We start from the raw sequence: 16,340 nt of genomic DNA, 5'->3' as shown, positions 1-16,340 counted from the left end.
AGAAAGAAAACGTCTTTGAATAGTTATAGTTTTATTTTTAAGGATTTGCAGTGTTTTGAAAGTGTTTCTTTTTTAAAGAAAAATAAATACACCCTAAAACTATCTCTTCAAAAGCAAAGTTTGAGAAAGCCCTTACAAAGATATCTGGAGAAAAACTTGAGCAAATAAGTTTCAGTTAGAAAATTCTCTTTTGCATGGTTTCAAAAGATTGCTCATAAAACAAAGGCATTCATTGCCACTACACCAATACTCGTTCTAAAATACGTAACCTGTATCAGTAAAACATACTATAACCTTATTCGGAGGTATGGTGAAATTATAATCAGGTGTACATTAGATTTCCCAAACATGATTATTTTGAAGATCAATCAAATCTCGCACTCTTAAATCATCTAATCCTACATTATTCATTCTGTGAAGGTTGAAGTCAATTACAAGACACAAATATGTTGCAATTCAGATATAACAAGAAAAGCAAATATGAACCCTCATGGAATGAATTAAAGTATAGCTTCTCTACAATATTTCTCAGTAAAATTACAAGGAATGTGATGAGAACCTTCAGATTTTGGGCAGCCAAAAAAGCAAAAACAATGGCTTCTCCACAATAGTTCCCAATCAGAGCTGACCCTGAATCAAAGAAACTGACAGAGTATTAGTTATCTAGAAAACTTAAGAGGCAAAAAGAAACTGTGAATTTAGCCAAGAATGTCCACTCACCAATAAAAATGGAAATTTAGCAGGAGCTGGTGCTGACTGAAATTTATATTTATCAATCTGAGAGCTGCTGAATTCAGTATATGCAAATGCAGGCAGTATAGTTGCAAGTTTTAAACTTTACGACGTGCTAATGATCGCTTCTGATTTGTTGGCTTGTATACGAACTTGCTTAGATCCAGGTTACTAGCGGACCTTCAGTCAAAAAGTAAATTCAGAGATGGCAACAAAAAGCAGACAATTTTTTAAGCTAAACCTAAACTCAGATGTCTAAAATATTGCTTACCTGTTGGTGCTTGTATTCTTAATATCTTTTAAAGGGGCTCGGAGTCCACTGGCTCGAGAACCATTTGAGGTGAATCTAAACGATGATATGACTGAAACAAAACTTTCTATTGATTTCTCTGCTATTTGAGAATAACGTCCTAAATGAGAGATGTTGGAACCAAATTTCCCTTCTCCGTCCTTTGTTTCGTTAGTGGAATCATCCAGGTCGGAGATGAAGTTGCCTGAAATACAAAGATGTTATGATGTCTCTCCTGTAAAGAGATCTCAGTAAAGGTAACCAACAAAAGCATGTGGATGAAGGAGATTCTTCATAATTGTATGACAAAACCTTTTCATTGTAAGAAATGGTAAAGAATAAGAAAAGATAAGAAAATATATTAAGTGTTCAAATTATCGCATGGAACAGAACTACAATCGCTTGAGAAGCTAAGAAAATCATCGGATCATCCAAATGACTTGAAGAGTCAAGTCATGGAAAATTGAAGCACCGTCCTCAAGAAATATGTCCAATATAGCACATCTCAACTATACTGTCCTAATTGCAAGCACAAATCAAATGTTTACCGGCGAAAAGTTCATTGGCGAGAACAAAAAAAAGAAGGATCTTTAATTACTGCCAAAGAAATACATTTGCATTCTTATGGCAATTCCAGGCAACAAATCATGAGGATATAGAATTCTGTAACAACTTCCAGATTGTTGCATGTCATTAGGGTTAAGTCCAACATGTACTCCTTTTTTTTTGATAAGGTGTCCAACATGTACTCCTAGACTCTTACAATTTCGGTTTAACCAAGCTACAACGTCAAAAATGAAATGTTTCTTAAACAACAGTTTACTGAAAAAAATTGAGATGAAAAAGTAAAGGATTATTATTAAATAGTACCAAGTTGGTACAGAAAGAGTACATCAGGACCTTGCGATGTGTTAAAATGGTTGCAAGTCCATAATTTCAGGACCTCGCGATGGGAGCAATTGGAGAAGTGGATCATCAAAGAAGCAAAAGGCAAATCAAAAAGAGCTCAGATCTTCAAACTGGCTTATACTGAATGGGTGCATACCATGTGGATTGAGAGGAATCAGAGGAGATTTGAGTAAATAGCAAAGGGTCACATTCAGCTAGTTAGGGAGATAGCATACATATGTAACATCAGGGCTTCTACTAGAATTAAAGCTCAGGTCCAGCAGCTTACCATTTAGATTAGTTCTGGTAGCTTTATAGTTATTTTGTTTGGTTCTGTAATAGTCCATACTTAGGTAGCAGACTGAGATGTAGTCTGGATATGGCTCTTCATTGTAATTACTCTGGTAATTAATGAAATCTTTAGTTACCAAAAAAAAAAAAAAGAGTACATCAGGAAGGAGAAAAGGTCTCCTCCTATTTCTATTTTTATTTTTATTACCTATTTTATTTGTAAAAGTTGTGGTTATTGTTCTTTTTTTATCATACTCTGAAACATTAAACTTATATTTCTAAATGACAAGTTAATCGATGTCAGAAAAAGGATGGAAAATTTGATCAATTTGACCTTGTAAAGTGAAAGACGTCATTCTTTTTGGTAAGAAAAGAGTATCGCATTCCAGTTTTTGCTGCTTTGGTTGCTGAGAACCCCTTTTTATTCCAAAACAAAGAAGCCAAAGCTAAAGCTTAGGATCTGTGACTACTCAGACTAAGAAAGATAAGGAGTAATAGTTTTCTGAAGGATCTGAAAGGAATTCAAAAGGTTTAAGAAGCACAGCATAACAAAGTTAAACAAAAACTTTCACCCTGACTGTAAAAGGGTTAAAACTGTAGACAATTTGACAAGAGTGAAGAGACAAAGACATGAATATGAAAGATGGGACTTCAACCTAAAAGTTTACGACAAGAAAATAAAGAGAACCTTTTTACAATGAGAGTCCTTTGACATGCCCTTGAGATCCCTAGTCATTTCCTAACATCCGAAGGACACAGATATTGGTAAATTGGATAAAGATGAACTTTGGAGGACAGATCTCATCTAATGTTGCTTGCAACTAAACAAAAATACTTGAACGTCTGAATTCCTTTAACCTCCTCAATCTCTCCTAAGACAAATTCAGTACTATAATCTTACCACAAACTCTACCAATTTGTAGTAAGTAAGAAAAAGACCTTATTCCTGTCAAGCCTCTCAATTAAGCACCACATTGCTTGCCTGTACGGACTGAAACCTCCTCCCCCAGATCATTCCTTCCTTTTAGGTGGAATTCCTCATAGTCTAATTTTTTTCGACTTAGCCTCTTTCACTAACTGTCTATCAGCAAGCAAAACCATCTTTTTTCCTATTCTTTAATTCATGGAACTCTGATCACCAGTATTTGCCAACAACATCAAATGAGTTTTTCCTCTTTTCAGCCATGAGCAAGACAGAATCCAGCTTTCTAAGTGCCAAAAAGAGGAACAAAACCTTTGATATTTCTAATAGGGGAATTGCACTAGTGCCATATATAAAACTTATATCAGTAACCATCACTAAAACACATGTTCTAATACCAAATGACATGTGTGATTCTGCTTTTTTCAATTGCAAAGTTCCAACCTTCCCTAGTATTGATGAATTGCAGTATAGTTAACCACAACCTTCATATCTACAACACTGTACATAGAAGAAAATAAACTCTTACCGCTAACTTGTTAATTGATCTTTTATTTCCGCTTTTCAATTATATACAGTAGTATTTGGTTAGCATCCCCAGATACATTAGCTGTTACGAAAAAGTAAGTGCACAGCTCCAGCAGTATCAACAAAAATTAGGAGTATCAAATTGAGGAGAGAAACAATTATTCGAGGAAAATAATTTTCACATCTCCAGTGAGTTCAAAATATTGCCTTTCGCCTTGTACATACCTTGATCGGCAGATATTTCAGCCTCTAAATATTCAGCGCTCTCACTTTCCTATTAAAGAAAGACATATTTGGTGTAACAAGCTGCAAGTTTGACTAAATTTTGCATCAAAACAAAGTGAAGATGAAAGGAAGAGACACATCACTGGAAAAGGAACTTACGGTTTGAGCAGTGTCAATGAAGGTAACCTTTCTTTTCTTTAATCTCACTTCACAGCAGTCATTTCCTGAAGAAGCCTTGGGACTGGTATGTTGCAGCTCAGCAGGAACATGCGAGTTGTCCTGACAATTTTCATTCTCTTTTGTTCCTGCTGATCGCTTGTGCTGAAAATAAGAACTCCTTACTATTACTCTTTTGTTCTCTTTGCTCTGTTCAGTATCACCTAAAGGAACCAAAAATGAATTTATTGTGTCATCAGGAGCATCATCCTTAATAAAAAGATTAAAACTATTAATGTACCAACCATTTCCTGCTGATGGCTTATGCTGAAAATAAGAACTCCGCACAATGGTATTTTTAACTACTGCTGCTACTGTTTCATCCCTTGCATCTGACATAGAATCACAATCATTCTCCTGAATACTTCTATGAGATCTATCATTGGCAGCCCCATTTATCTCACTCTTATCATCCTGATTATCTTCCTTTTTCTTATTCTTCATAAAATAGGAGCTCCTCACTATCACTTTTCCTTTTTCAGCTTCTATTGTGCTCTCGCTCAAATCTAAAGCACGCTCCTTACTCGATGTCATGCAGGGTTTACATATTGGATGCTGTAGCGGAACAGGTTGTAGTCCTATATAATTTGCATTTTCTTCCTCTTCCAGTCGTCCTGCTCAGAGGATATACGGAAAGAGTGTTTAACTGCACTTATTGTTATTGATGTTCTAAAAAAAATCTGTATATTTACCTTGACTTTTTGACTCCAAACACCTGGAAGCTTTCAAGAGAATATCATCTACCTAAAGAGAAGAAAATTCTACTATTCAGACAGATGCAATCAGAATTCCAATATGATACAACAATGTTATTCTCAGAGTATTAACTGCAAAACTGTCTTTCCTCACCGGAGCAGAAGATACACCCAGAAGATCAGGCGAGGACATTGGCAAGCTCACGAATTTAGGAGAATCAGCTTTCTTACTGTCTGCCCAAGGGTTTGACACTCCAATCTCTGAATTTGGATGAACAGGGCTAGTTCTCGGTGCCCTAAATTTCTGCTTTGCTTCAAGAGAAGCAGTGCCTATAAATAGTTAAGGAGCACAGGGACCTATCAAACAAAGTATCGGGAAAAGATTTTACAAAATGCAGATTTACGCCATAAACAGGAGGAAGAGAAATGATCTATGTTCAACTACCTTGGGCATCTTTGCTCCTCAATATAGTGCATTGCTGACATTTGTGTTCGAAGGTCATTATTTAGAAGCTCTCAAAAGAATATCATCATCCACCTAAAGAAAGTGTTTACAGCAACATTCTTTTGTTTGTTCTTTTTGCTTAGGATTTATATGGCATAATATGCTCTATATTCAAGTTTCACTAGGTAGTTCCTAAAACAGTGGCAGATGCTATGACAACCTGGAGAGTGAAGATGCTAGGTGAAAGGAATTCGTAAGTTGGTAAAGGGGTGGGCCCATCATCCACCAAGTTTTGAATCATGTGCTATTGTCCTTCGGGGTCCCAAAACAATATGAAGGAAGAACTATGGGAAGATCACCTTTTTGTGTGTTGACTAGTGTAGAGAGAATAGAATGATTTTTAGTGGATGAGAGGATTCATTGTTATTTTTTTATAAGGATGTTAAGAGCTCCCTTCTATTTTATTTTATTTGTTATGCTGGTGTAAAGAGGAATTCCTCTTTGTATATACAATTAGCTAGATTCTTGGGAGGCCAGAGGCATACATGTAATACAGCACCTTTTAATATTCATACCACATTGGTCGTATGAATGAAATTCTTTGACTTTCAAAGAATATCTAGGACACCGCAATGCTTCAAAAGTTTTACAGCTGCGCTAAACTTAAAGTTTCAGGGGTATCATACAAATCTAGAATCTGCAAAGCATTGAATCCTACAAAAATCTAAGCCTCCAATGCCAGATTCAAATGTCTGGATGTAAGTTCTCAGCAATAGCTGGGAGAAATCAAACTAAAATTACTATACCTCAATCCTAAACTAGTTGGATTCAACTATATGAACCCTCTATACTCAACCAGCTCTATACTGGCCTTTTTGATTCTAATATTGGGAAGTAATATTCTAAAATCAGAGGTTATCTAAGTCTCGTACTTATCCCTACACTGACATACACGTCGCCAACCAGTCAGACCTGATATATAGTCCTAATGTATTCAGGAAAAAGAAAAAAAGGGATATATTTACGAAATGCCATTTTACATCATAAACAGGAGGAAGATAAATGATGTATGTTCAGCTACCTTTAGGCTGCTTTCCTCCTAAATATACAAGGTACGTTGCTAAATAACTGCTTTGTCGTAAACATAAAGAAAAAGAAAAAATCACCCTTAATGATGCTTTGAGCTTCCAATGACAGTAACAGTGTAAAGCTAAGTACTTGTACAATAGGATACAGAAGTAGTTGGTTAGGAGATTTTTTTGTGCAGGCAAATCAAGCTTCCTCCTTTCACCTTCCACTTTGAAGTCATTCAGTTCATAAGTCCTGCTATGCACCAGTTCAGCAGCATTGCATTCTTTCTGGTGAATTGAAATTCCACAACTTAGAAGTATTATAAACTTGATATGAAATATACTTAGGGAGAAGAAAAGGAAAGAAACAGTTGTCGGAAGTTACAGAGCAGCACACTATCTTCATCCAATTTTCATAAAATTAAAAAGAATTTTTTTTCATTTGCATTTAAATGGAGATAATCATAAAAGAGGAAGACACACAACAAGAAGCGCAGCAGAGGAAAGATGCCATATATGAAGAAAAACCAATAAGTTTCATGCCGTCATGCATATCGTCACAAGAACAAGAGATAACGTCCATATATCCCTCAGATTATGGCCCTATGTTCAATTACTCCCTCTGTCCCATTTTAATTGACCTGCATCGACTTTCACAGAGTTCAAGAGTAATTTTCAAGCGAATCTTATACTGAGTTTGGTGGAGAAGGGCTTAAAAGTACACTCCAAAATACAATAGGGTAGAGAATTGGTTGGAAGGTTGTTGCAACAGCTTTAAATGATACAACGTAGTATCCATTTATTAGGCAAGATTAGTTGGAGAAGAAAGTGTCATATTAGAAAGAGGTCAATTTTTTGGAAGGGACAAAAAAATAAAATAGGTCAATGAAAGTAGGGCAGAAGTAGTATTTTACCAAGATGGTAAACCATAGGCTGCCTAGAGTTCCCTTCAAACTTCAGTTTAATAGAAACATGAATATCACTGAAGCTAGAGCATAAATGCAGTAGTGCGTAAATCTGAAGGGGACTGTAGGTATGGCAACCAAAAGTTATTGGTCTTCTAAATCATGAGAATTGAAAGCAAGAAATTTTAATAAATGAAATAGGACTAAATACCTGAAATGGCATCATAGTGAAAGGATCAACATTGCCTTTTGCTATTCCTTGAGCAACTTCTGTTTGTATCAGCGTTCTCCTAGTTAAGGAATGACTCATAAAAAAAAGGAAATAGATTGTTACATGCATCTAAGTTGCATCATGACTAAATTTGGAAGGATATGGGCCTAGGAAATCTAGATCTTGACTACCACAGACAGAGAGCTCAGACAAATGAACCAGATCTTCAGTAATGGGATCATAAACTCGTTGATGCAGGAAGGTCATAATTGCTTTCTTGAAAGACTCTTCATACAGAGGAGAAACTGCAGCAGTATTGTACCTCAAGTGCTTAATGACCTGTAAATAAGCAAATTAGTATCCAATTATCATGCTTACGTAAATGCTCAATACCAAATGCAAGCCAATAGATAAGATACGCAAACTGAGGAAGCAGGATCAGACTTTGGCAAATTACTAAGTACAATTTTTTCTAGGGAAGTCAACATTTTTAATGCTCCAATAATATTCACCTTGTCATAGCTCTTGAACTTTTTTATAAGTGCATGAGCTTTTTTTAGGCCCATTCCAGGCAAGGACTGCAAATAGTCACAACCGCTCAAGATACACATCTCTAGAAGCATCTGCTTTGTGAAACCTGTTAAATTTAGTTCCTTATTCTGATCCAGCTTAGAGCACCGAAACTCAAGACCTTGCCCAAACTTATCCATTTTGTAAATGATCTGGATTCAACAAGAAATTAGCAGGACTTCCACGATGAAGTACAAAAAAATTGTAACAAATAAAAGGAAAACTTTTTTTAACAAAAGTTCGCCATTAAAACAGCCAAAAGCTTACCCTAGGACAACCAAATGCTATTAAATCCGAATCCTCGGTTATAACTGCATCAACCTGTTTGTTGATGGCCAGAAAGGTCATTTGAGCATCTGCTTCATAAGGAGCCACTATGTAACATACATTTTCTCGCTTTAGGACCTTCAAATGCATATATTAGATTATGAGAAACAAAAGGTTGACTTGTTAACCGTAGTGAAATCATGATGGATTTTAGTACCTGTATGAGATCGTGAGCCACTGAAGGTGATATATCAACCGCCTTTTGATAGCACTCATAAGCAGCAGTCATGTTTCCATTAGCTTCATGCTCTATCGCACGAGAAAGGTTTTCTTTCCTAGACCTGCAGGAAAATATGGGGATGAAGTTAGCAACACTAAAGAGCTTGCCATGATTGAGGAATGCAAATTAAGGTATTCCTTACTACCTTTAAGGGCTGGACATCAAGGCAAGAGAGGTGCGGTAAAGGTGATTGAAAGATTTGATTAGATGTTGGCAACATGGAAGGAGCAGTAACCTTCAATAGGGTAACTATTCCCAATTACAGGTAAAGTAGTCAAACAACTGGACAAAGTTAGGAGGAAGGGAATGGTGATCAACCCAAGTTCCATTATTATATGGGATGTTGCAATGAAACCGAAGTACTGCGGAGGTATGGGGTAAGAAATCTACAGCTATACAAAGCCAACAAAGGAAGTGCTTTGGGATACAATAACGAATCTGATGCTAACGGAGTAAAAAGTAGTAAATGCAAAGCATGGAAATAACTCATTGGTACGTTTTTTTTAATGAAGTAAGACACTTTCATTAAAGGCATCTAGAAGATGCAAAACAAAAGAGAGTACAAGTAAATAGAGTGTGACTGCTCATGAACATCAACAAAAAACCTATGTTAAAACTAAGGAGCAGCCACGGTCCAGAAAATGATCGCAAAGCCTGATTGAGCCAAGTAAAAAGATTAAATAGACATTTAGCTTTAAGGGCATGGTTGGAGTTGATATGAGCTAATTATCCTTTTCCTTTTTGCAATTTTCATGGATAAACTAGATGCAATATATCAAAAATTCTAATTAGTTCATTTAAAAAATTAAAAGGAACTTACAACGTAGACGTAAAAGTTAGGAGGTTATAAGTACCTTGCCCGCTTGTTCTCCTGGTCATTCTTCATTGGTAAGGGACCTCCATCAAACACAAGAATAGGTTTGACACCATAATGGCGTAATAGATTTACTCTGTGCATGCAATAATCAATATGCCTAAAAGAAAATACAGCGGAAACATTGTCAGAGTTTGCATTAGGCTAAACTGAACTATTTACACTTCAGTCTTTTCAGCCATTCATTAGAGTTTCATCTTCGAAGAAAGAACTTTCTAAGACTTCCAACGCAATGTTGACTGTATTAGTGAGAGATGAAACTTTGTTTACTTCTCCAAAGGTAGTTCACACTTCTGATCTCAACTAATTCTAATCTTAATGTGAAATGTATAATATATTGGGAGTAGAGTATTTTACTAATGTGATCTTAACAATTAATCTGCCCAAAATAGACAAGCACAATGTTGTTTCCTTCTAAAAGCACATAAAGCTTGTCGGGCCATTGTTCTATATGAATACTAGTTAGCAAACTAAAACGGTCAAACCAAGAAATGAAGGTATTATAAAATCCATAGCAACTATCCTGTTAAATCTCATTGCTATCGTGAATACAGAAAGCAAAGCAAATATGTCCTGTTCAAGAATTGGTATATACACATGGATTGAGATTTATAGTCCCTTTGCATTAATCATCAGCTAAATCAAAATTTAGTTAAAAAATTCATTTACTTTTTCCACATTTCACATAATTGCAAGAGAAAGATCAAGAGAAAGAGAAAAATACAAAACACATACCACGAAAAAAGACATACCAAGGACCCCATCATGAACATCAAATCACAAAACTTCAGAAGAATGAAATAACAGAAACAAAAACGTACCAAAAAAAAAAAAACACATAATCCCTCCCCCATTGAATATTTAGTAGCACAAATTACAAGACAAATCAAGAACAAAAGAAAAAGAAAAAAGAAAAAAAATTCTTTGACCGAAAAATAAAAATAACACAAAAATAAAAAAAGATCAGCGGGAAATGAAATATTAAGGAGAAAGAAAGATGAATACTTGGTAGTGGGGATGCCTTTGCAGAGCTCTTTGCTGCAAGAGAAAGCACCCTTGTGAAGCCAAGAATATGTATCAGCAGCTACACTGCAACCCTTCAATTCTTTAATGTTTATGGGTAACATTATTGATTTCAAGAGGGGCAAAAGCCCTTGTATACCCATTATTCTGTTGGCGTACTCAATTAAAGAATATTTGCAATTTTGAGAAATGGGTTTGAGCTGGAATTGCTGTTAGCCCTAATTTCTGAGCACCCATTTGATAGATAGGGGTGGAATTTAGAAACGAGGGAGAAAGAGGAATGGCGGGAAGTGTTTTTTGAGAGTGCAGTAATTGGGGCGTCTATGGAATTTTGCAGTTTTTGTGGTATCTAATTGGAAAATAGTACTTTTCAGTTTTCTCTCTTTTTTTTCTGCTATTTTTCTTTTCCTCCTTCTTCGGGTCAAGGATTTTCCACTCTTAAGGAGGGGAAGGTGATTTTTCAATTTCGGGAATATATATGGAAAGTCGGGAATTGAACACGTAACAATGTTTTCACTTTTCTTTCAACTAAAGTATATTCACAATAATCATTAATGCCAAAATTGGAAGATACTTTCACTTTTGGACAATTCAGGAAAATCTCTTCTTGCAAAAACTTCTTTAAACTTTGGATTGTTTTGTGAGTATGAGAAGACCTTGTTGCTAAAAAGGTGCCTTTAAGACACTTCATTCAAAAGGCATCACGAGAAAAATTTCAATCAAACAACTTTTTTCTCCAAAAACTTTCTAACTTTGAAATAATTTTAATGTTCGAACGCTTAAAATTTACTCCTTGAGATCCACTTTAATTGATTTTTCGGACTTTTTCTGTGGTCCACGATATTTGATTTTTTCAGATATCATGAAGAATTTTTTTTTTTTTTTCCAAAGTTGCCCCAAAGAGCCTAAAAGTATTTGTTGTATTTTCAATGAACAAACTAAGGTTAATATGATTAATTTTACTATTAATTAATGATAAAATATTTATTCCTTAATATGTGTGAAAAAGGCTAAAAATCAATTAAAACGGACCTGATGGAGTATATTTTATTCATGATCAATTCTACCTTTCAACTAAAGTACTATCCCGTGAATGCGGAAGTTTTTACTTGAAGAATTAACCTAAATAGCCATTCATCCAACCACTTAAACTAAAAATAGCCGGTGGAGGTATAATATATGTATAATTTATGTATTATATATGTATAGTTGTGTATAATCAATGTATAATTTATGTATATGGCTAAAAAAAGTAAACAATGAATATGGCCGGCTATTTGTATAAAAATCCCTTTTTACTTTCTTTTTTTTAAAAGCAACTATACCACTAGGCAAAATATATAAATAAAATTCCAAAATTGGTCCAAAGCTTACAAGATGTCCAAACCAAAATAGAAGTTGCATGAAGCTACTAGCTATTAAAAAGATAGATAAGCTAAAATCTAATGAACTAGCTATTACAACATAATAAGCTGAATGCTTCCTTCTCCTGTGAGTGTATGTGAATCCAATTGCCATTGGCAAATACCAAGCAGCACCTATCAAGCTCTCACTAGGCACCAGGGTATATTGTCCATAGGCTAAAATGAATTCCAAACATCTCCACCACAGAGTTGAAGCCAGCATAGTCTTCCAATTGTAGCTACTATATGATCTCCATATGCAGTGAACTGATTTTGTCCAAGTATTAATCATGTGCTCACTCATCAAGATTAATGTGTAAAAGAGGAGCCTAGCTTTGGGCAGGCTTTGCAAGGCAAAAGCCAGGCTTGGACTGGCTTTAAGCAGGCTTTGCAAGGCAAAAGCTAGGCTTGAGCTGGCTTTAGGCAGGCTTTGCAAGGCAAAAACCAGGCATGAGCTGGCTTTAGGCCGGCTTTGCACAGCAATAGCCAGAAATGAGTTAGCTTTAAGCAAGCTTTGCAAGGTAAAAGCCAGGCTTGGGTTGGCTTTAACAGGTTTTGCAAGGCAAAGGCCAGGCTTGAGCTGGCTTTAGCAGATTTTGTAAGGCAGAAGCCCGGCATGAGCTGGCTTTAGGCTGGCTTTGCAAGGCAATAGCCAGAAATGAGTTGGCTTTAAGCAGGCTTTAAAACTATGCCTTTTTGTGATCTTGTAAGCTCAGATCCTTCCCTACTAGAACCTTTAATATAGACATCATTCTAAATATTGCTAAACCATCCTCAGATTGAGCATGAAAGCATGCTAATACCACTGAGAAATGATTCAACAATCTCCAGAAATACCATATGATGGATTCATCGTTTTTCTTAGTATTTGGACATATCAGAAGTAGGATAAATTGTACCATCCCACACCTGCTTATCGCATTTTTCTGTACACTATCAAAGCACCACAGAATGAGCATGAGACCATGCTAATACCATTGGGAAGCACCTTAATAGCATACCGAATGAGACAAAGAAACATGCAGGTTTGTGCATAGTCCAATCCTGTGAAGCCATTAGTCTAGGGTTCTTCTCTTTGCTATCCTAACCCTAAGGTTAGGTGATTGAGATATTTCTAGATTGATCAACCTCCTCTCTGCACTAGGCAGTTCAGATAATGAATGAAACTCAGATGTACCTGCAAAAGAAAACACAATGTTAGCTATAAAATCTGCCACTGAGTTGCCTTCTCTGAACACATGTTGAAAGATCACATTGAAGTTGTCCTTCATCTCTATAATTTTCTTCACATCCTGTGTAATTACCCAAGGAGGATCCCATTCCCATTCTATCACCAATGAATCAGCCTCCAATATGAAAGGGTGAAGATCATGCTCCACACAGTATTCCAACCCTTGAAGAATAGCCTTAGCTTCAGCTACCACATTAGTTGTCACTCTCAGGTCCACTGCCCTAGCATACACCACATCACATTCATCATCCCTCACACAAAAGCCTAGGGAGCTAGGTCCAGGATTGCCCTTTGAGGCTCCATCATTATTACATTTGTACCAACCATGACAAGGAAGATGTCACGTTACTCTTGTAGTGATCAATATAGGTTTATATCCTTCAAAGTATTGAATCACGTCTGGCCATAACAATGGAATATTAGGCATCCAAGCATACCTCACCCTTGCCAGTTGATGCAATGTCCTATTTGTCTCATGAATCACCCTATTTGTGGACACTAACCCCCCATGTTTACCTGCATTTCTTCTCTTCCAAAGCTCCCAAGTGATGATAGTTGGTACTGCTTGAAATAGTGGCTTTAATTTTAGACAATACTGAGCATACCACCAATGCTTTATAATCTACTTCAATTGAATTAATTGTACAATAATTCCAGCAGCCCCCATAAACAAGTTCCATACCTTAGAGGCAGTAGGACTTGTGACAAACATATGCTCAATGGATTCCTCTTGGGACTGCTGACAACACCAACACCTAGACATCACCATTTTCCCTTGCCTCTTCCACATGTCATCAGTGACTATTTTCTGCCTCCACAATCTCCACAAAAATAAGGATATCTTAAATGGCAAACCTTTAATCCACATTAACTTGAATTCATGTTTAGGATCAGCCCTATGTCTTAATATTTGCCAAGCACTGCTAACACTGAACTTGCCTGAAGGAGTTGGCATCCAGTATGGCCTATCCCAATATCTCTCACTGCCTTCATAATGCACATTTAGCCTTATATGTTCTGCAATTTCCTCATTGAAAGCTTGATCTAGCAGTTGATCATCCCATGCTTCCCCTTGCCGCAGTTCTGCCACCTTCTGAAGATCTTTATTGATTGGAAAGTCTTCAGGTAATACATGATAAAGTACACTCAATCCAGTCCAATTTTCATGCCAAATATTAGTGGTTCCACTCTTCAATTCCCATACGATCTCATGTTCTACTTCTTCCCTAGCATTCACTATTTGTCTCCAAACATGAGACCCTCCCCTAAAATGCACCATTGTTGGTAGCTCCTTCTTGCAATACTTATTCCACATGAAACTAGACCACAAAGATTTCGTGGTCCTAAACCTCCACCATAGTTTAGCAAACAATGCCCTTGAGACATCATGCAAGGACCTAAAACCTAGGCCCCATTCCTCTTTAGGAAGGCAAAGATTTTGCCATGAAGCCCAGTGTCTGCTTCTCCCTTCTTCCTTTGTGCTCCAAAAGAACCTAGCAAAAGTCTTATATAGATGCCCAAGGATGTTGTTTGGTGGATCAAGGACTGATAACATGTGAGCTGGCATACTTTGCAACATACTAGAGATGAGTGTTGCCTTTCCTCCAAATGACAGCAGCTTTCCTTTCCATGAATGCAATTTAGCCTTCACCTTCTTGATAAGATCCTCATAAGAGTCCTTCCTCTTTCTAGTGTAAAAAATAGGACACCCTATATATGTGAAGGGGAATTTACCTCTTGCAAATCCTATAATAGCTTCAATTGCCTGAAACAATCCATTAGCAACCTTTGAATGCATGTAGTATGAACTCTTATCTTTGTTGATCATCTGACCTGATATCTTCTCATAGTTCCCCAACGCTGCCATAATCTTTCTCAAGGAGGGAGGATGAGCAGATGCAAAGATTATCGTATCATCAGCATATGCCAAGTGGTTTAAAGGATCAGACCACTTATGTATTCCAAATCCCACAAATGACTTGTCTTCAAAGAGCTTATTCAAAGACCTGGAAAGTACCTCAGCTGACAGAATGAACAATGCTGGAGATAGGGGATCCCCTTGTTTCACATCCCTTATATACTTAAAGAACCCTGAGGACTGCCCATTTACCAATACTGAATACCAGTTATTTGATATCAAGTTCCATACCATGTTGATGAAGTGCTAAAAAACCCCATCTTCCTTAGCACATGCAATAAGTACTTTCATGAAACCCTATCATAGGCCTTAGCCATATCAAGCTTGATCACCACATTAGCTGGCTTTCCCCTTAACCTTATGTCAGTGACAATTTCCTGAGTCAATAAAATGTTCTCAAATATACTCCTACCCTTTACAAATCCGGATTGATTAGGGGATATTAGAGATGGCAGAAAACTCTCCAATATGTCATGTAACACCCTAGACAAGACCTTGTTAATGAAGTTGCTTAAACTAATAGGTTTTAAGTCAGAGAAGGTCTCAACTCTAGGTTTCTTGGGTAGCAACACTAGATTGGTGTGAGTGATGGATTTAGGCAATGCAGCTCCTCCATAGAAGTGTAGCACCATGATGTGTATATCAACACTAACAACATCCCAGCATGTTTGATAAAACAGGCCAGTGAATCCATCAGGACCACTAGCACTCTCCCCACTGAGCTAAAAAACTGTTGCCCTTACTTCTTAAATTGTTGGCAATCTGCTAAGTTCCAAATTCTGATCCATAGTGACCATCGAAGGCACATTATTGAGCAAGGAAAATTCAGAAGCATCACCTTCATTTGTGAACTGTTTTTGATAGAAGTCCACTGCAGTTGTAGCCAATTGCTCCTGGTCTTCAATCCATACCCCACTGCCACTTTTGATCCTCTCCAGTTGCAATTTCTTTCTTTTTCCATTGACATGATTGTGAAAGAAACTTGTATTCCTATCTCTTTCAGCAAACCAAGTCATCCCAGCTTTTTGCTTCCAATACTGCTCCTCAATACTCAAGTATTTCTTCAATTCAGATTGAGCCTTTTGAAGAACAATCATATTCTCAGTTGTAGGCTCTTCTTCAAACAACATCTCTTTTATCTTAACAATGTCCTCCAAAATAGCCAATTGCTTGAAAATATCACCAAATGTTTCCCTACTCCATTTTGAAAGTGCTGCCTTTACCCTCTTGATATTCTGCTTGAACATAAAAAACAGATCCCCTATGAAATCAGCTTCCCAATTCTGCCTCACCACATCCATAAATGTAGCATGCTTTGTCCAAAAGTTCAAGAACCTGAAAGGCTTGACAAAATTGG

At 36.7% G+C, this 16,340-nt stretch overlaps 1 protein-coding gene across 2 annotated transcripts; it reads right to left on the bottom strand.

Annotated features, from left to right (window-relative positions):
* Window positions 1-388: 388 nt before the first annotated feature.
* Window positions 389-10,778, bottom strand: LOC107766423 (exonuclease 1-like). Of its 2 annotated transcripts, none has more exons than XM_075235031.1 (16): window positions 10,414-10,778; window positions 9,389-9,508; window positions 8,472-8,595; window positions 8,255-8,392; window positions 7,930-8,139; window positions 7,582-7,756; window positions 7,418-7,491; window positions 6,466-6,589; window positions 4,941-5,116; window positions 4,784-4,835; window positions 4,337-4,705; window positions 4,035-4,255; window positions 3,876-3,924; window positions 1,004-1,226; window positions 721-912; window positions 389-630 (listed from the first exon to the last, which is right to left on the bottom strand). In XM_075235031.1, the coding sequence occupies exons 1-15, from the start codon at window positions 10,572-10,574 to the stop codon at window positions 831-833; spliced, it is 2,298 nt and encodes a 765-aa protein (XP_075091132.1). In that variant the 5' UTR covers window positions 10,575-10,778; the 3' UTR covers window positions 389-630; window positions 721-830. The 2 variants fall into 2 exon arrangements, with proteins under 2 accessions (XP_075091132.1, XP_075091133.1); XM_075235032.1 differs by having other exon boundaries at window positions 515-644.
* Between the last annotated feature and the right edge of the window lie 5,562 nt (window positions 10,779-16,340).

This window comes from Nicotiana tabacum, chromosome 17 (assembly GCF_000715075.1).
Source record: "Nicotiana tabacum cultivar K326 chromosome 17, ASM71507v2, whole genome shotgun sequence".
NCBI lineage: Eukaryota > Viridiplantae > Streptophyta > Magnoliopsida > Solanales > Solanaceae > Nicotiana > Nicotiana tabacum.
Note: the sequence above shows the minus strand (reverse complement) of the source record. Positions and strands in the feature narration are given on the sequence as shown.

Coding starts and splice junctions, on each gene's coding strand:
- LOC107766423 (XM_075235031.1), bottom strand. CDS start 10,574: ATGGGTATACAAGGGCTTTTGCCCCTCTTGAAATCAATAATGTTACCC. Junction 8,393..8,471: donor TGGCTCACGATCTCATACAG/GTACTAAAATCC, acceptor ATGCATTTGAAG/GTCCTAAAGCGAGAAAATGT. Junction 4,256..4,336: donor TAAGCCATCAGCAGGAAATG/GTTGGTACATTA, acceptor TGGTTCCTTTAG/GTGATACTGAACAGAGCAAA.